At 44.8% G+C, this 20,946-nt stretch overlaps 1 protein-coding gene across 1 annotated transcript; it reads left to right on the top strand.

Moving 5' to 3' along the window:
- Positions 1-410: 410 nt before the first annotated feature.
- hdlbpa (high density lipoprotein binding protein a) lies at positions 411-19,678 on the top strand. Its single transcript, XM_064330699.1, is given in 28 exon segments — positions 411-543; positions 3,471-3,542; positions 5,539-5,653; positions 5,835-5,998; positions 6,090-6,305; positions 6,625-6,831; positions 7,836-8,051; positions 9,210-9,416; positions 9,710-9,817; positions 9,917-10,021; positions 10,189-10,267; positions 10,972-11,111; positions 11,220-11,324; positions 11,493-11,610; positions 12,919-13,007; positions 13,009-13,143; positions 13,286-13,504; positions 13,619-13,840; positions 14,434-14,652; positions 14,793-14,931; positions 16,100-16,245; positions 16,350-16,454; positions 16,676-16,810; positions 16,919-17,062; positions 17,170-17,349; positions 17,481-17,597; positions 17,838-17,975; positions 18,233-19,678. Coding segments are annotated over 26 exon segments (3,819 nt in total). The 5' UTR covers positions 411-543; positions 3,471-3,542; positions 5,539-5,577; the 3' UTR covers positions 18,323-19,678.
- Positions 19,679-20,946: the final 1,268 nt, after the last annotated feature.

Here is a 20,946-nt window from a genome sequence, read left to right as displayed (position 1 = left end):
GTACGTACAGAATCCTGCAATGAAACTGGTGACCTTACATTGTTATACCAGATTTATTTCAGTCATGCTTCTCTCAGTCATGGATTCAGGAGAAAGTGACATCTTCACCCGAATCACTGACATTTGCAGTTTTCTATTTAATTGAATCATGAGCTTAATATCAAATTCTTATTTTTGAAAGCTAATGTGTGTTTTATATGTAGGCTATATGACAAGTTCTAAAGATGTCTTGACACATTTCGTCAAATGTCAGTATCCGGCAACTCTCCTGGCGCTGTTCGCAAATGGAACAACATTCGAATGAAAAAAAAAAAAACATTATATACATTGTATAGGCTAGTTACCTATCCCTAAAGTGTCCTAACATTCAATTTTTTCTTTAAAAATATGTGATTCGTAGCAGTACTAGGTTCTGACGTGGCTGTAAGCCATTGGAAGCTTAGCTCTGGTATAAATATGACAGGCTTGTAGGCCGTTCGTTCACTGCTGGAGTGTCATTACAGACTTCTGCACCATATCGGGCAGACAGGAACACTAACACAAGTAAGTAACAAATTATACCCAAATCTGTTACACGAATCCCGATTGTAGCTATTATGACGAAGATGCAGCTTCTGTGTCGTAACATTTGTAGAAAGGCACAGTGTTGCTGGCTGCGAATGGCTTTTGTTTCAGGAAGATCTTCACCGTGAAAAATGTGCACAGGCTCGACTCCATGTCAATTTCTCCGGATTGTTTAGCCTTCTACCCTACTGCCTACGTGGACTGTACAAGAGCAGCAGAGTAATGATATAATCCAGAAAACACCCAACATATGTTTGTCTAGTTACGACACGAACCGTATTTCTTCTGTGTTTTCGGGGGTATTTCCCGATTGCTTTCTACGTTTTTATTCATTTTATTTTATTCAAGTTTCCAAATGGAGTCTCATCTCAGCAGATCGCTAGCTAGCTAGCTACGTGTCACATCCGCGCACGCGCAAGTCAAAGTTTATTCAAGTTTATTAAAGTTCTGTTTCATTAACCTTGTTTCACATGCGAATTTTTCTCACGCTTTCATAACTAGAATGAGGAATATGTTGATGTTTTGTTTTCATGTTTCGTTGATTAACTAGCTAACTGTAGCTTGCTAGCCCGTAAAGCAAATGGCATATGGACTTTTTGCATTGTTCACTCACAAATGGCTTGTTTGTTGTTCATATCAGTTAGCAAGCTAGCTACCCTTTTGGCAATCTAATGGTTCTGACTACCTTGCTAATTGGCTAATGCTTTGCCTCTAATCTATCGGTACAGGATCCAAAGTAACGTTACGACGTCGCTCGTGCTGTTGCCTAACATTAGTCAACAAATGTTAATACTTAAACTACGAGTCAGGTCGTCTTGACTTCGATCATCGTTTGATCAGTTCCACATGTTACTAGCTAGCCTGTAGCCTATTTCTAGTGGCTGTGTAGCGTGCTATAGCTACGTTGGAATAGGTTCCGGTTTTATTCAGATGGGACGACGCTTTTGCTTTGTCAGTATTATGTGCTAGCTAAACCTGGTGAACCATGTCTCCTTTGCGGGTGTAGCAGGCTGTTTCATGGCTAACTACAGCATATATTTTTCTTGAGGTTTTTGTTTTGCGAAACCCTGCCTGCCTAGCTACTAGCAAACAAGGTTTTTTTCTTTGACTTGTTTGTGTGTACAGACGATTAATTAAATCTTGTATCTCTTTGGGAAAACAAGACTTACGTTATAAGCACAAGTTTGCCGTTACCGGCAAAGATTTTTCTACTTTGCCACACCATGACTTACAATGTGACGCCATGTTCCATACCTGTAAAGTATGAGGCCTACAGATTGTAGGCTACTCGCAATAGTTTGCTTTACATTTGCCTGGCTTTATGCTGTCAGGCTGCTGGTGGGAACGGGAAGGGCGTGAACATCTACCGTATGGACAATGTTGGTTATCAGTATGGAAAGCAACGAAGTAATTACACATTTGTTTACGGTTTCCTTATTAGATGTACGGAAGGTGCTCTTTCCCAGACAGTGAAAAGGTGTTCGTAAATATGCAGACCGTTTTATATCAAAGGTCAGTCTGAGCAATGGGCGCGTTCTTGCAGACCTAACCCAGCTAACACTAAACATTCCCACAATGTTTCTGCAACGTTATAACATTACCAAAACATTCCAGGAACATTGTAAGAACATTTTGTGTTAGCTGGGTTTGTGGCCAGCTGGATTTGTCTTTCCTCCTGCACTACCTTGGAGCTTACTGAAAGTGGATACCTCTTAATACCTGTCTGGTGCTCCTGTCCTTCAAATGTATGTCACTTGGAGTACTGTTGAACCAGTGGGTAATCAAATATCCATGGTAGTGGATTACCTAATGCAGGCCACTTGATGGCTCAAATTTTCAGCACTGTAGCCTGCACTGTGTCCTGTCCTAAAGAGGCCAGTTGCTTGCTCTGACAGTAACCCTGCCTGTGTAAATATCTGGCCTCTACTGCTGTTGCAGTTGTGAACTGCTATTTTTTGTGTGTTCATAATGAATTGCAGATTCCAACGCAAGTTGTAACATTCTTCTGAGTAATGACTAATTACCGTCTGTTGCCCATGTTGATTGCTTTATGACTATGTCGTTTTCAGAATTTCAAGGCAAAAAGGGGGTTACTACTACCCTTACGAAGTTCCCTAATTTAGTTAAATTTGCTTTTGTATGTAAAGCCAATGTCACCTGTCTTGATGCCTGGGTAGTTGGGACTTGATTATTTAGAATAATATGGTTACTGCAAGTGAAAATTCAGATGTAAGGGATCTATTTTGCCAGGGTTCTGCATTTTGAATTTTTGAACACTTCAGGCCTATCCAAGGCATTCTGAGATTCGACGGACACCCAGGGTAATGTGCTTCCTGGTGGGGTAGGGGGTGTAGGTCAAACATCTACAGGATGAAGTAAAGGAATGTAAAAGTAACTAGAACAAAAGCACTAACTTAGTTGGACATTCACCTTTTTTGGGGGGGGGGGGGGGGGGGGGGGTGTGCTTTGGACAGATGTTGGACCTGATTGAATACCCTGTATGAAATGCAACCGAATCCCAGGCCAGTGCTCGGCATCAGATTGAAAACTTGGACCTGGTCTAGTTGTTTTTTAATTGGTCTGTCCTTTGTTCAGTAATAAAGGCTATCTTATCCATTTTCTCAAACAGTTGGACTTGTAGTGCAGACTGTCCAGTTGCAATAAACCCATGGTTAAAGGGTGCAAATTGGAATTTTGGTATTAAATAACTGCGACTTTATTGCAATTCTTCTAGTTGTTTGATGTAACATGACTGTGACAATTTGCAGGAAGCTGCAATCTGTGTGCCTTTTGACAACTGTATACCCGATTCCCTTTGTTGTTGAGCTAACCCATTGAGTGAACGGTCAGGCTCATCTTTTGTGGAACATTGTTAATGTGAGTAATGGCTTGTTTTCACTTTTTAGGCAAAAGCTGGCAGGCTGACGCGAACGGGCAGCTTTACAGGACGGATTATCTGGTAACTGACCATTTAGCTGGTAAGATCTGGTGCCTTATTTTTCTCTTCCCCTTGCTCCTCTTCTAACCCACTATTTAAGAGAAGTGGAAAAAGGAAAAAAAACAACTTTGATTTAACCTTTTACAGTGCAAGATAACAAATGTGTAATTTAGAATGTTCTTAACTGAACGTTCTACTTCTGATTTATAATGGTCAGTGGTGGTAGCTGAAAGTACTGGAGTTTCAAAACAGTTGGGGGAAAAAAAAAAAGGTCCATAAACCCTAATCTTCAAAGGGTTGAGAAACGATTACCCATTCCACCAGGTTTTGTTTTGTTGTCCACTAATGGCCTGGAATCCAGCGGTAAACGGATGCCACTCAGAAATTAAATTTGCCATCTGGGGTTGACGCTCTTTTGTGTCGAGGTTCTTTTTTTGATCTGGCTTAAGGGGCTACAAAATTGCGTGCAGTGTTCTCAGCTGGGCTTGGAGATGTCTGGAGGCCCATGGAGGAAGAGGCCCAAGAAGGGGGCGTGAGCTGCTGTGTAAATCCTGTGAAAGCAGGCATAGAACGCAGCGATTGCTGCGCGAGCCAGAACTAACATGGAGGAGCATTACGTTGGCATACGCTGCTAACGAGCGCCGTAAAACCGACACACCCCCCCCCAAAAAGTATTTTAACATGGCTTTATTTTTATGAGCAATACCCATCTGGTCTTGTTCATGTAAAATAGCTGAGCACTACTCACAGGGAACATTTTGTACTCCCAAACTTGTGTGGAAAAGGGGAATTCTTGGACTTGTATGCCTTTGTGTATCTCGTAGGGCTGGGACAGCTACAGATTTTTCGATGAGATTCTAAGAACTAAATGTGTGTGACGTGAACGCAAATCAGCAAATGGCAGAATAGCCGTGTGTCACTGCTTAAACACTCCCGTGTAGAGCTGGAAAATCAGGGAAAGCAGTGGCAGAAGCTGCTTACTCTTTCGTGGAAAATTCTAAAAATGAAGTAGTCGCCTGGCAACATATTTGAGAATGTTCTGCATGACTGTCATTTGACTAGTGATCAACTCTTTGCTTAAGTTTAAAAGAAAATGAGCTTTAGTAATTACTTTTGATATATAATTTAATGCAACACACTGTAGGCCAAATATAATTGGTATTTCAGGTGGACTCAAGGGTCTTGTCTAGTGATGCCAGTAATTCTAAGCTGTAAAGGTTTTTGTGGTGGACTACAGCCCTTAATTGTCATCATGCCAGCTGCTTTGTGGTCACTACTTTCTAGTGGAAATTAATTGCAGTTTTGGACAGGATATTCTTTCCTCCTCTGCTCTGTTTGTCATCCATTGAAGTTGTGTGAACTAAAATGGCCAGGGAAATGCTCTTAACCTTTCAGTTCATTTATCTTTCATGTTCAAAGTTTATTTTAATTTTTTTCTTCTTCTTTGGCACAAACAAGCCCCCCCCCCCCCCCCACAAACGTATATGCTATCCTTTGTTCTGTGCAACAAACATGTACAGGCGTACAATATCCTTTTGAACTTTTAAGGTTAAGAGTGTTCTTTTATTTTTAGTCCAATACAACGGCACATTTAGGTTAGTACAGCAATCTTGTCCCATATAAGAGGGCACATTTCGGAGAGAGAATTGTCCGTGAAACTTTTATAAAATGGATTAAGACAGTGTACTTTTTAAATTTCATTATTACATTTATTTAACGGGCTAATTGGACAATGCACACCAGTAGGATTTCTGGTGATATTTCTGTGAAAGTGCCATGTTCAGCTAAGGCTCATTCTCACCTGTAGTCTGTGAGCTGGCTTAATGCGTAAAATTAAATTCAACATAACAGGAGCCAAATATCACAACCATAGCACACACAAGATGAGCACGGACAGTTTTTTTTTTTTTTTTTTTTTCCCCCCTCCTTTCTCCTTTCTCCTTTTCCTCTTCTCTCCCCTCCCAAATTGAGTGGGATCTGTGTCCTTGCCACAACAAATTAATTTTCATGTATTTTCATTAATTTTTTTTTTAAAGTGGCACACTCGGACTCCGTGTAAAAGTGGGATTTCGACCATGAGCTCCGTCGCCGTACTTACGCAGGAAAGCTTCAATGAGCACCGCAGCGGCCTCTTGCCTGAGCAGGCAGGCGGTAAGTGCTGACCTTGAACTCCAGAGTTCATTGTTGTGCATGGTTTCAGACAGGAAATTCACGTTTTGTGCGTAGTTTCAGACAGGAAATTCACATTTCATATCCTCCTTGGCGTAAACGGTCCGAAGGGGACCGCGTGAAGGCGCGTCCGTGACCGGCTCTGGTCTTTCCTCTCCGCCAGCTGCCTCGGCCGGGCCCGCCGGCTCGGCCGATGAGGAGGCGCTGCCGACCTACAAGGACGCCTTCCCCCCTCTGCCCGAGAAGGCGGCGTCGCCCGAGGGCACGCAGGATTCGGCCAACGCCTGGACCAAGATCAAGCCTCTGAAGTCATCCGTCATCACCCAGGTGCGAATATGTGACGTCGCCGCCGTCGTCTTTGTGGCTCGTGTATCCGTGCGCTTTGGGCAGCGGCTGATTCTGACGCTGTCGAATCCAGGTTTTCCACGTGCCCCTGGAAGAGCGCAAGTACAAGGACATCAACCAGTTCGGTGAAGGAGACCAGGCCAAGATCTGTGTTGACATCATGCATAGGACTGGGGCCCACCTCGAACTCTCCATGGCCAAGGATCAGGGTCTCTCCATCATGGTGTCTGGGAAGCTGGATGCTGTCATGAAGGCCCGCAAGGAGATTGTGTCCCGACTGCAGACTCAGGCAAGCACAGAGTTAATCAGTCACCTGCTCTCTAATACCCCTTGAGTTGTGTTTTGCAGAGTGGGCAGTCTTGACTGATAAAGTACCCACTTATCTTCTAATCAGCCCTTGTGAAAACAAAAATGAGGTGATCTTGCAGGGGCTTTTAAAAGATAATCGTTATTAGTTTACTAGATTTACTCCCTCTCTGTCATTTTTCCCTCGTAGTGAGACTTTCCCCCCTAGAGGCGTCTTAATGGACGGCGTCGCCGTACAGGAATGCGCAGAGGTATTGCGAAATCGTGTTGTAGTGCTGAGGGGGCTTTCTTGTGATTCGCAGGCCTCTGCAACCGTGGCCATACCCAAGGAACACCACCGCTTCGTAATTGGCAAGAACGGCGAGAAGCTGCAGGAACTGGAACTGAAGACCGCCACCAAGATCCAGATCCCACGGCCTGATGACCCCAGCAACCACATTAAGATCTCTGGCACCAAGGAGGGCTTGGAGAAGGCCAAGCATGAGATCCTGCTCATCTCCGCTGAGCAGGTACCTTTCCTCTTCGAAACTTCAGTTCCCAGAATACCTTTTACTTGGCATTGCAGAAATGATTGCTGCTTTGTTTTACTGGCTGCTTTAATTCCTGTATTCCATTGTTGACTTGACCTTGACCATTACTGTCACACTAGTATTTTGAATGTAAGGACTCAACGTTCTGTGATCGTTTTGCCCCAGCTCACAATAATCTTATCGCCTTTATCTTGGTGTTTTATGAGACATACTGGCAATAAATATTTAAAAGATGGTGTATTTATTTAATTATTACATGATCTAACACCAAAGACATCGACAGGCTGAACATAATGACTTATAACAAGGCTGGGTCAGTTGGCCAGCAAGCGAGACATGTTAAGATGACAGGAAAAACTATTCAATTTTTTTTTTGCTGTGTTAATGTTCACAATGCCACTGTTGCGGTGTCTTGTCAGCTAGCTGGACACAATCAATGATTTTCACTTCAAAAAATGTTTTACCCATAAAACCACTGACTGAAGTGATGTCTCTGTACTCATGGGATTCTGAGTCTTGCCAGTGTTTGATTTGACAGAAGAATTCAAATTGAATGTTTGCTTGCAATACCTGCCTTTTCAAGATGTGCCTCTGATTTTAGCATAAAGTAGCAAAGCCCTGTCTTTGTGGAAATTCATACAGGATCACCACAGGCTCATCATAGGCACTAATAATTTACTCAGGTTAATCTCTTATATTTGAAAACATCTACAAATGTAATTTGCTGAATACTGCTTAATATACTCTTTAATTGCATTTAATGGAGGGGAGGTGGGGGGGGCATCCAACAGTTCCAGCATTGTTTACAACTTTGCTCAGCCCCATTTTTAATGGGCGATTTAAAAGCTGTATTTGATCGTTACACTGCAGTTACGATTTGACACATTTGGACTTTTATTTCCAGCTGGCTTGTGAACATTGAAAGGAACTTATCCCTCCACCGAGGCTAATAAAGCGTTCATTTGTCTGTCCTCGTCCGTTAGGACAAGCGTGCTGTGGAGCGGGTGAACATCGACAAGGCGTACCACCCCTTCATCACCGGAGCCTTCAACAAGACGGTGGGGGAGATGATGCAGGAGACGGGCGCGCGCATCAACGTTCCGCCGCCCAGCGTCAACAAGACCGAGATCGTCATCACCGGGGAGAAGGAGCAAGTGGCCCTGGCCGTCACCTTGATCAAGAAGATCTACGAAGAGAAGGCAAGTCCTTTTCCTGCTGCGCGGATTGACAGTTGGCCCGGTATCGCTGGGTGAACCGCAGGTCGATTTTTATCATCGCAAAGATGTTTTTTTTTTTCCCGCCCCAAAAAGTTTCCTGTTTTAACTGAAGATTCGCTAGATTACAATGCGAGATGCTCTTTGAGGAGCACTAGTGAGCACCAAACCATGTACTGCAAACCATAAGGTACCTTCCTCAAAGGGGTCTTATCTGTTGTGGTTTTCATGCAGCCAGCAATGCAGATTTAAATGCGTTGCATTGGCTTCCTGGGCAAAGAGCCGGGTGCTTGCAGCTCCACCCAGTGCTTCTGCCAGGGTACTTGGGCCAAAATTGCTCCAGTAAATATACAGCCGTATAAATGGGGAATGGCAAATGTAAAAGGGCAGCAGTGTATAATAATTATTAGTGTACGGGGCTGCTAACTGAGATTTTGCTGGTACAAATTCCAGGTGGTTCATGGGTTTTGTACCCGTGAGCAGGACACTTAGCTTGAACAGCTTCAGTAAATATCCCGCTCTTTAAATGGTTAGTATTTAAAATGTAAGCATTGCTAATCACTCTGGCTATGGATGTTGACGTGGTGTTATTTGTTATTCCCTTAATTGATTACATTAAATGGTTGGCTGTTGTAGTCATTTAACATTATGAAGCAAACTTTTAAATGCCCTCCTCTACAAGTGCTACACTGTCTGCGAGCAGCAATTGGGGAAAGCTTGTCTCTAGTCATGTGAATGACCCACCCTGTCATTATTTTTTATTTCAAATGTCGGTGAAAAGAATTTTGTGCTCACTAAAAAGGCAGCATGATTAATACCATGTTGTTAAATGGCTTCGTAATGAGCTTTTATCTAAACATCTTGCCTTAATGGCCTTGGTAGTGATGTGAATTAAGCAGAGTTGATTTGCAGTCATTTGCACCTCTTAGACCACTACTTGACACTCCACAAAACAGGATTGAGGCGTTTGCTCACTGGTGAACTGTTGCCTGTTGATTTGCACATCACGTCAGCATATGCCACAGGAATTGGGCTGGGCCCGAACCCTGACTCACTCTGGTGTAAACGCAGCTTCCTTGGTTCTCAATTCTGGGTTATGACTAAGCATCTGAGCATTTCCTCTGCTGCTCTCATTCAACGCAGAAGAAGAGCGCCACTACCATAGCGGTGGAGGTGAAGAAATCTCAGCACAAGTATGTGATCGGCCCCAAAGGGAACACCCTGCAGGAGATCCTGGAGAAGACTGGAGTCTCGGTCGAGATCCCACCCACTGACAGCAGCTCCGAAACGGTCATCCTCCGCGGAGAGCCAGATAGGCTGGGCCAGGCGCTCACTGAGGTCTACGCCAAGGTACGACATCACCACCTTTCCCAGAACCCATGAGGTCAGGTTTCGGGTGTTTAACTCCAGTGCTGGAAGGCTGCAACTTCTCCTTTAAAAAAATTTTTTTTGGTGACTTTACTTTGAAGCAAAGTGTGTGGATTCAATGCCTAAGTTATACTACGCACTTCAAAGACATAATTTGGCTGTTGATTGAAAGAAAAAGGCACAAACCTGCAGACACTGAGGCCCTTGCAGAGCCCTGAAGCATATAGTCGTGTTTTTTTCGGATGTGGTTAACTTGGGCCCTCGTGTCTTTGCAGGCCAACAGCTTTACTGTGTCCTCCGTGTCCGCTCCATCCTGGCTTCACCGCTTCATCATTGGCAAGAAGGGGCAAAATCTGGCAAAGATCACCCAGCAGATGCCTAAGGTTTGATCGTTGTTTTCATTTCACTAAATGGTTCCTTTGCAGATATTTGAAAGGAGCTAGAACTGCAGCTTTGTCGGTATGGCCACGTCGTCTTTTCAGGTGCACATCGAATTCACTGAGGGCGAGGATAGGATCACCTTGGAGGGACCCACCAAGGACATGCAGCTGGTACAGAGCCAGATCGAAGCCATCGTCACAGACCTGGTGAGTGTGCAATGCGCTACCCTCAATGTTCTAGGCAGTCTTATTTTCACTGGATTTCTCTCATTATTTTTTTTAAAACAGTATTTTTCGATGTGAGCTTGCGTGGGATTTCGTTTTACTACTTGTGTGAAATTGGGTTTGACGGAATTTGCCCGTTTCTCCGACAGGTTAACCGTATGGATTACACCGAGATCAGCGTGGATCCCAAGTTCCACCGACACCTGATTGGAAAGGGCGGTGCGAACAGTAAGTAGCTACAGTCTCGCCTGCTCTTTTGAAGTCAGAAACGCTTTCTTGCTCCGCTCGCTCTACAGTCCCTTCATGTTGCGTCAGTGATGAGGATTGACTGCAGTCCAGCGAAACCTGCTCTATTACAGATAGTTCGGCCATTTTGTTGTAAGATTTTCAGCTGGTTATTGCCACCCCAGTAGGTTTAAATGCTACAAAGAAATAAAATGTTAATACGACATCCCAAATATGTAAAGGTTGATTTAAAATGCCAAAAACTTAAATGTGTCCTCTTTTGTAAAGGGTGCTTTTAGTGAGGGAATTGGAAACATTGGGTTGAATTGGAATTTAAAAGATTGTTTTGGTTTTTCACCTCAAATAGCCAAACAACTGTAAATATTTTTACCAAGTCAAGAAATATTTGTAATGTAATATAAAATGATTGAGTAAGGCTGGTTAGCATATTTGACCGGGCTGAAGCTCGTAATGGGACTGGCTCACAGCACAAAGACTTTCGCTTTCTGTGAGAACCTGACGGAGTGTACTACTTCTCTGTACTGCTGAAGCCTCTTCTCTTCAGCGGTTCACAATTTGATTTGATGATGTATTCGTATTCTCATCCTCTGAAGCATGCGAGTTGGCATAGTGTAAGGCAGGGTCGCGCGAGGGCAGATAAACTGTGGAGAGTAACGCTAACCCCCCCCCCCCCCCGCCACGCTCAGTTAACCGCATCAAGGACCTGCACAAGGTGTCGGTGCGCATCCCCCCCGACAACGAGAAGAGCAACCTGATCCGCATCGAGGGGGACCCCCAGGGTGTGCAAGAAGCCAAGAAGGAGCTGCTGGAGCTGGCGTCGCGCATGGTGAGTGGTCTCTGCCCCCCCCCCCGGAGGTGAACCCTAATGTGCGTAGGCGCTGGGCGCAGAGCATCATCCAGCAGCATTTTGATTTGTTTTTTTTTTCTTCTCCAGGAGAACGAGCGTACAAAGGACATGATTATTGAACAGCGTTTTCACCGAGCCATAATAGGGCAGAAGGGGGAGAATATTAAGGAAGTCCGGGACAAGTTCCCCGAGGTGAGGGGCCCATCCAGGTTCACTGATCCGACCTTGAGTGTACCTGATTTCTGATGCGGCGCTCCAGTCGAAAAGTTCTTTAAAAAATTATTATTTTTTTTTTTTGAAAGAAGCATGGGATCTGTCCCAGAACTAATGCTCTCGTTTCCTTTCTCTTTCTCCGCGAAGGTCATAATCAACTTTCCTGACCCGGCGCAGAAGAGCGACATCGTTCAGCTGCGAGGGCCCCGAACTGAAGTGGAGAAATGTTCCAAATTCATGCAAAAGATGGTGGCTGAAATGGTACGGCTTCTGCATACCGACGTCAACTTAAAGCACTGAGCATTTTGAGAGGCAAAAAATGTGTGTCTGGGGAAACTGGTCATGCAAAATAGTTGCAGTTGGTTTTGTAGTTGCATACAAACCAGATGCATAAAATGGTAAATGGACTGCATTTATATAGCGCTTTTGTCCAAAGCGCTTTACAATTGATGCCTCTCATTCACCCATTCACACACACACACACCAACGGTGAAAGGCTGCCATGCAAGGTACCAATCAGCTCGTTGGGAGCAGTTAGGGATTAGGTGTCTTGCTCAGGGACACTTCGACACTCCCAGGGCGGGGGGTCGAACCGGCAACCCTTCGACTGCCAGACAACCGCTCTTACCTCCTGAGCTATGTCGCATTTCATGAACTGGTTTCAAGAAACTGTTAATGGCATTAATTAGTTGTCTTCTGTCAACTACGACCATGTGTTTTCTGCAGCCCAGATTTATTGATTTGTTTTGATCCGAGTATTTTAAACCTGTCCTCCAAAAAAAGATTTCTATGACCGTTCTCGATTTGTAATTTAACAGCTGCCAGTCATCCTGTCAACGATCCTGTCAGATTTTTCATCTGATTGGAATTCTAAGACTGCATCCGTGTTCCCAGTATTAATTTTGGCTGTTAAACTCGTGTCATTGTTTAACCTGTTCTTCTGGTTGTGAGGGACGGACATCGTCAGATATTCTAGGAAATGACTGTCCTAGTGCAAATGCTGCACCAGGTGGTTATTGGAACACATAACTTGTCTAGGTTACAGCATTCAATTAGTGATTTGTTAGATTACACCAGTGGTGTCAAACTCATGCCATGGAGGGCCGTGTGTATGCAGGTTTTCATTCCAACCAATTAATGCTGCCTTAATTGAGTCAATTACTCATTCAGCCATATGCGTTCTGCATTGAGCACAGAATATAGAATTTATTTAGACAATGCGTCACCATAGACGTTGGTCACCATGTGCACAAACTGGTCCTAATCAGCAAATAATTTAACTATTATCAAGATTGGTGATGAAAACTGCATCCCGGCCTCCATGGCTATTTGACACCACTGGTTACACCCAAATCCTATTATCTGGATAATTAATTCTTTTGTAATGGACTGCACAGGATTATGCTTGTGCTCAATTGCATGTAGGCCTTCTCAAGATTTTTTCACTTTGTTCAGCTGGTACGGTTTTGTAATCAGCTTTATCTCAAGGTGTAATTGCACTAAATGCGTTCTTCCGTCTTGTAGGTGAACACTTTCTGTTCATCCCACTCAAGAACTATTCCAAAAGAAATATGAAAAGGAGGAAATATAAGAGTGAAAATTGAAACTGCTTTTGATCGTGGGGATGTGGGCGAACCCGGCATTGACCTCAAGCCTCCCTGCTCAGATTCGTGAGGAGACGAACACTAAGATTGACCTGCCTGCAGAAAACAGCAACTCTGAGATGATCGTCATAACTGGGAAGAAGGCCAACTGCGAGGCTGCAAGGAACCGCATCTTGGCCATCCAGAAGGAGCTGGTGAGGGTCTCCAGTCGTTGTTTATAGGTTACTTTCACAGCGCAACCCTTTCATATGTACGTTCCCATAATGCACTTTGCTGTAGTTTTTATTGCCGAACTGTGCCAGTCTGTAGTCTTACTAATGTGACCACTTGCCGCAGGCGAACATCACGGAGATGGAGGTGTCCATTCCCTCCAAGCTGCACAACTCCCTGATCGGCTCCAAGGGGCGCTTCGTGCGCTCGATCATGGAGGAGTGCGGCGGGGTGCACATCCACTTCCCCAGCGAGGGCTCCGGCATCGACACGGTGACCATCCGCGGCCCCGCGGAGGACGTGGAGAAGGCCCGGCGCCAGCTGCTGTCGCTGGCCGAGGAGAAGGTGAGCCGGGGGCCGCGGGGCGGACCGCTAGTCGCGTGAACGTGTGCGCGCCTCTGCGCCGCGAAGGGTCGTCCTTCCTCATCCGCTTACCCGCGCTCCCTCCCGTCTCCCCAGCAAATCAAGAGCCACACGGCGGAGCTGCGCGCCAAGCCGGAGTACCACAAGTTCCTGATCGGGAAGGGCGGCGGGAACATCCGGAAGGTGCGCGACAGCACCGGCGCGAGGATCATCTTCCCCACGGCCGAGGACAAGGACCAGGAGCTGATCACGGTCGTGGGCACGGAGGAGGCCGTGCGGGAGGCGCAGAAGGAGCTGGAGGAGCTCATCAAAAGCCTGGTAAGGCACCTCCTCCTCCAACGAGCACCCCCCCCTTTCTGTCACTTCTAGGCTAAAGTGGTTTATTCCCGTTGGCCTTGAAGCCCATATGCAGTGGCGTCTCATTCCTTATAATAATCATAATGGGGCTTTTATACATTGTAAGCACCAGAACTGAATATTATGCTTTGTGCCACGTATTGAAACTTGGGGAATGTGGATCTGAGGCTTTTTTCTTCCAGCCATTTCCCAAGGCTCTGTCTTTGCTAATTGTTTTATTTGCAGACTGTTCTAAATAAGCCACATGTTCACAGCAATTCAAGTGTGGCCTGTACAAAAGTCATTTTAAAAAGTTTGATAATTGGAGGAACTTAGTTTATTAAAACACTACAAATGACGTGTGTATACTTCTATTAATATAGTACATTTCTTATATCTTGTAGATGTATTACTGTGGTCTCACTTTAAAAATACTTGGTCACATCTTCCTATGTTCCATACATGTAGTTTCTCTTCTAACCCCCCCTCCCCCCACCCTAATTTATTTAATATATATTATCTTTTTTTAAGTGTCCTTTTAAAAAAATGTTATTTATTGTAACCCTGGTTACCAGGATAACATAGTGGAGGACTTCATGATGGTCGACCCCAAACACCACCGCTACTTCGTAGCCCGCCGCGGTCAGGTGCTGCGGGACATCGCCGACGAGTACGGCGGCGTGATGGTGAGCTTCCCCCGCACCGGCTCGCAGAGCGACAAGGTCACCCTGAAGGGCGCCAAGGACTGCGTGGAGGCCGCCAAGAAGCGCATGCAGGAGATCGTCGAGGACCTGGTGAGTGCCGACCCGGAGCGGGGAGCCGGCTGCCTTCGCCTGCGCCTGGTGTCCCTGCTTTTGGGTTCCCGCAGACAGTTTTTCCCCCCCATTGAGTGCCCTGCGGGTTGTGACCGTGTGGCTGTGACCCGTTTTTCCAGGACGCTCAGGTGACGATGGAGTGCGTGATCCCCCAGAAGTTCCACCGCTCCATCATGGGCCCCAAGGGGTCTCGGATCCAGCAGATCACCAGAGATCACAACGTGCAGATAAAGTTCCCGGATAGGGAGGATCCCCAAGGTGAGCGCAAGGAAGACACCGAACCGGTGTTCAAACTTCTAAACATGACTTGTCTTGATATGATATGATTATATATATGCTTTTTCATCTCTTACACTTGTAAAGAGTGTGCTTGTGTGCTGCTCAAATAGTTTCATGATGAATGATATTTATTTGCAGTTATTTTTTTTGCTTTACATAGTTATCTTTATTTGACGTTTATGCTTTCAAAAACATTTTAACGGTTAAGCTGTACATGAACCAAGGTATACATTCTGTGACATTAAGCTTATTTTATTCAGAGATTTTACAGGGATAGTTCTCTTCCTTTCGGTTTTTGTGAACATTTTGATGGACCTGTTTTCACTGTGCAGTGAAGGGTATTTCAGATATTTGCAGACATTTCTGAAGGCCTGTTAGCATTACAATTGCTGCCATCAGACATTTGGGGGGGGGATTCTGGGCTAAAGCAAGAAAATGTGCTTCGGGTAACTCCAAAGCAGCTTGTGCAGAGAAATTATGCCTCCAGAGGTTGAACGCATGTTTCCCAATTTTACTATTCAAAAAGTTACATTTTAATATTTCTGGAAATTCCTATAGCACATGCAAACGGAGACTGTTCGACAAGTACCGGCACAATGTAAAAATTGACATTTGTGTACAATTGACTCGACACTTTAAAATTAAGCTGTTCATATGTGGAGCTGCTGGAAGCACTTACAAGCTGCTTTTTAGTTGCTTGTATCCCCTTTAGACCATGGATGCCCTATGGCAGACTCTGTAAAGCTGCCAGGTCACTAGACACATCAAAAAAAAAAGTAATACATTTTAAAAAAATCCTTCATGCACAAAGTGTTCGGGACAGTTAAACTGAGTTTGAGATTTCCCAATACAGGAAGATTTCGTATTTATCTTTTGAATAAATGCATTTCTTTAGGTAGAATTGAGATTTATATTTTACCAATCAGCAGTGTGTTTTGTGGGCTGATGATCATTAGTGAACTTGACGTGCATGTTCACCAAAGAGCAGGGAAAAAGTACAATGATCATTGTGTTAACATTGCATTAACTTTGGGATTAAGCCACGTGATGCATATGGCTTCAGGCCAAAGTTGTTTGTAAAACGGTGGACATTTGTAGGGTTTGCTGCCCTTGCCACCTGCTCACAACATGCTCCCTTGTCGCCCAGCTCCCCCCGCTGAGGCCCCTGTCCAAGAGAACGGTGAAGCAGATGGGGAGGTCAAGGAGGCCGACCCCGCCACCCCCAAGAAGTGCGACGTCATTGTGCTCTCTGGCCGCAAGGAAAGGTGCGAGGCGGCCGTGGAGGCGCTCAAGGTTCGTTTCCTTATCGCATCGCTGGGCGCGATTTTAAGGAGGGCCTCCCCTCACTCTCCAGATGGTGGGCACTTCTGACATCCTTCCGTGTTTCTGCATTGTAGGCTTTGGTTCCTGTGACCACAGAGGTGGAAGTACCGTTTGAGCTTCATCGTTACATTATTGGCCAGAAAGGAAGTGGAATTCGAAAGATGATGGATGAATATGAGGTAGGTCTCCATTGTAATTGGTTGCCTACCATTTGATCCAGTTTTGAACTGCATACTCTGTAGATACGGTGTACCTGTGCTTGGGATAACTGGATGACCTTTTGAAATGAGGCCTATGTTTTTACCTTTATTTCTTACTGAAATCACAGTAAATCTGACCCCTTTCCCCTTGAATTTGATGCCAAAAAGCAAGACCCGTCAATGTCACCTCTCTCCCTCAGGTCAATATTCAAGTGCCTGCTCCTGAGCTGCAGTCGGACATCATCTCCATTACCGGCCTGGCCAATCACCTGGACCGCGCCAAAGAAGGCCTCCTGGAGCGAGTCAAAGAGCTGCAGGCTGAGCAGGAGGACCGGGTGAGTGTGTCCACCTATCCAGCAGGGCAAAAAACTGGACTTTGAGCATCCTTCAATTCAGTTTGAAATAACTCTAAGGACAACCTAAATTTTTTCCCTCCCTTCCAGGCTCTCAGGAGCTTCAAGCTGACCATCACTGTGGACCCCAAATATCACCCCAAAATCATTGGGCGCAAAGGCGCCATCATCACCCAGATCCGCAACGAACACGATGTCAACATCCAGTTCCCCGAGAAGAATGATGAGAACCAGGTTGGAAATTTTATGCAATCTCGTCCTTTGATTCCATAGTTTTCCCGATTCGGATTCTCTTCTGATTTTGAACGTTCTGCGTGCGTGTTTTCGCCAACTGCTTGCAGGATCAGATCACCATCACTGGTTATGAGCAGAATACCACTGCTGCCCGCGCTGCCATTCAGGCCATTGTTGATGAGCTGGAGGAGATGATCTCCGAGGACATCACCCTGGACAGCAGAGTCCACGCCCGAATAATCGGGGCTCGCGGAAAAGGCATCCGCAAGATCATGGAGGAGTTCAAGGTGGGGGCCCACCAACAGACAAAGAATGCCCGCATCTTCTTGAAGATGATTCCCTTGGCTGGGGACCTGAATTTAGACCGGTGGCGGTTTTGACCCTGCACCTTATCCGTGACCTTGCTTCCCATCTGCAGGTTGATCTCAGGTTCCCCCAGAGTGGGGCTGCAGACCCCAACCTTGTGACCGTGACCGGCCGCCCTGAGCTAGTGGATGAAGCTATTGATCACCTCTTGAACTTGGAGGAGGAATATGTGAGTAACTTAATTACAGTAGAAGTAGCCTGCACTGCAACTCATTTAAATGGGAAAAACTAAAGGTGCCTTATCAGTACTGCTACTTTTACTGTCTGATTGTCAATATCACAATCGCACTTGGTGATGGTCACTGAGTGTGTGATGTGTAAAGCTACCTAGGCTTCCATTTTAATTCTTAGCTGAGGGTCAAGATCCAGTTCAGTGTTCTTTAATGCTGACTGTCTTTCATTCCTGAAGATGGCAGACGTTGTGGAAAACGAGTCCAAGCAGGCCTACATGAAGCCTCGTGGGGGGGGTGCCTCGGTGGAGGAGCCCCGAGGCCCATCAAAGGGCTTTGTGGTGAGGGAAGCACCCTGGACAACTAGCAGTGAGAAGGTAAGGGTCTGCAGGACTGTTCACCTTCTGTACATGTATAGAATGTCAACATTTGTCAACTTCCAACTTGAATGCAATTGATGTGATTCTGTCGGGTGGCTCTTTTGGTTAAGGCACCATGCATATGCTTAGCCCCATGTTGGGTGCCTAATTTGAGAAAAAAATCATTATAAATGTAATCGTTAAAATTTGTTGACTTCTTATTTTTGCCTTTTCTCTCTCTAAACCACCCCCCCATCCCCTTCCTCCCTCACCAGGCCCCTGACATGAGCAGTTCTGAGGATTTCCCAAGTTTCGGGGCACCTGTAGCTGCAAAGACCTCTCCATGGGGCCCCAAACGTTTCTAACCAGGCTGCTATAGATGGGCATTCATCCACTCAACCATTTCCCTGAAATCCCCTGTCCCCATCCCCCCAATTGACCATTGGCACTGACCCCTCTGGTTTTTGCTGCACATCAGCTGTGGTTTGGTGCACCATCTGTAAACCCTCCAGGGAAAGTGAAGTGGTCTTTGAATAAAAACCTTGTCAACCAGATTTTATTTGGTCCAAATTTCAAGTCATTTGTTGGAGAAAGGCTTATCGGCTCCAGAAAACTTTCACATTTTGGTTTTCGTCTAGTTCATGTGGTCTGCCTTTGTAGACTTTACTATTGTAAAATCCTGAAACTACTTCAGGATGCCGTTTTGGATCTGAGCCGTAAGCAATGCTCAATGCATTCAGAAATCTAATGTCTGACTTGACGGGACCTTGTCCTCTTCAGTATATCTGACCAGGATATTGCTAGGTTGTGATGGGAAGGTGCCCATTTTGAGTAGAAATGGTGATCATCAGTGTTGTCAGACTTCCTCTGTTGTGATTTGAACTTGTGCTGTGTTACAGTGGTAAAACTGCTTTTAATCCAAAGCTGTTGCCAAGGTGATTGAACAAAGCTGTCAGGGTTGAATGAACTGCCCCTGTGAGTTGCCTTGGAAACAGATTGTATTACCTCTGATATTAGAAGAAATGTGGCCCTTAGCTTCTATTTCTCTTAATGGTAGTTCAAATTTTGAAACTTCAGGTGACTGGCCTTTTCAGCACCCCCACCCCCCACCCCAACCCAACTGTACCCATGTAGAACCTGCTTTGTCTCAGTGTTAGTAGAGCTGGGGTGCATGACTGTCTAGTCTACCTCTAGCACTTTATGAAGTACATCACTACAATTTGCGAATACACATGGTTGTTGAATCCTGGGGAAGTTCAGAAATTTAACTGGTCTTGCAGTGAAGAAGCAACTTTTTAAAGTATTGGACAGTTTGAAGTTTTAAGTTTAGACTATTCTGGCTGAGCTTTTTTGGAATAGGAATGGCGGTTCAAATTGGGAATACAGTTCGAACTGCACAAATGGGCTTTTTTTCCCCCCTTCCCTCAAGCTCCAAATATGAAACTCCCTTTGGTTTGATCATTTTCTTCCAATCATGCCAGTTTAGGCCAATGAGCAGCCTAGTGATGTCGTCTTTTTTTTTTTTAACCTTCGCTACTGGGTCAGTGTCCTATCCCTTTTCTTGTCTTCCAGTTCCAGGGCAGATTCTTCTGTTTCCATGGCAACAGCCCTCTTATCAGCCTTAAAACAAGATTATGCAAAAACCTTACAAAAAAAGTGAAATTATATGGATAACACTGGAATTTTAAATGTCCAACAATAAAAATAAAATAAAAAATAAAGATTTGTTTTGGTGCCTTTTCTTATGCTAAATATTTTCGTAATGTGGTTAATGTACATTTTGAATAGTTACTGCCTTATAACTACTGAACTGATGCATATTAATTTATTCCTTTTTCTTACTGCGAAGAGTAAGCCATACAGCATCTTTTTGGTAACTTTCATATTGTGAGGTTTTAGATTTATACACCGAACAAATATATAAATGCAACATGTAAAGTTTTGATCCCATATTTTGTGAGCTTAAACGAAAGCACCCATCATTTTTCCATTTGCATCAAAAGATTATTTCTTTTTTTTTAATGGCAATTTGAATACTCCGAGATCCTGTCACACAAGATCTCATTCCCCATTTAATGGGCCCATTCTTGTGCCATTCATCTGCTTCCATCTCCACATGTTTCAGCATGCTGATGCATGGCCCCATGTCTGTTCACAATTCTGGGAAGCTGAAAATGTCCGTCACCCATAGCCTGCACATATTCACCAGACATGTCTGGATTAGGGTATGACATTACAATCAGAAACAGGTTTATGTTCCGGTTCCCACCAATATCCAGCAACTTCATACAGTCATTGCAGAGGAGTGGGACAACATTCCAACAGGCCACCCTCAACAACCTGATCAACTCTGTGAAGGATGTGTTGCACTGCATGAGACAAATGGTGGTCATACATGATACTGACTGGTATTATGATTCATGGTAAATGGTAAATGGACTGCATTTATATAGCACTTCTATCCAAAGCGCTTTACAATTGATGCCTCTCATTCGCCAGAGCAGTTAGGGGTTAGGTGTCTTGCTCAAGGACACTTCAACATGCCCAGGGCGGGGTTTTGAACCGGCAACCCTCCGACTGCCAGACAATCGGTCTTACCTCCTGAGCTATGTCGCTCATGATTCTATCTTTTTAAAGGTATCTGTGTTTGTCGTGTGAAATCCACAGATTGGTGCTAAGTTTATTTCAATTTACTGACTTTCCTTGCCTGAACTGTAATCAGTGCTTGAAACGGAAATAATTAGTGGCAGCACTATGAGCAAAACATAGAAGTTTTGGTGTGGTGTAACGATCCCAGCCACTACAAGCATTGCTACTATCACTGACTTTTGCTGGGGAGAGAATATGAAAGAGAAAAAGAGGCAGAAAAGAGTACCGAGAGCATCAAAATAAGTGCTCATACGCAAGAAAAAGTCACGGTACTCCAAAGATCAACATGTAGATGTGCCGGTACTTCGGGAGCGTATCTATGTTCCCAGGGTCCTACTGA

Source organism: Anguilla rostrata, chromosome 4, assembly GCF_018555375.3.
Source record: "Anguilla rostrata isolate EN2019 chromosome 4, ASM1855537v3, whole genome shotgun sequence".
NCBI classification, from domain to species: Eukaryota; Metazoa; Chordata; class Actinopteri; order Anguilliformes; family Anguillidae; genus Anguilla; species Anguilla rostrata.
Note: the sequence above shows the minus strand (reverse complement) of the source record. Positions and strands in the feature narration are given on the sequence as shown.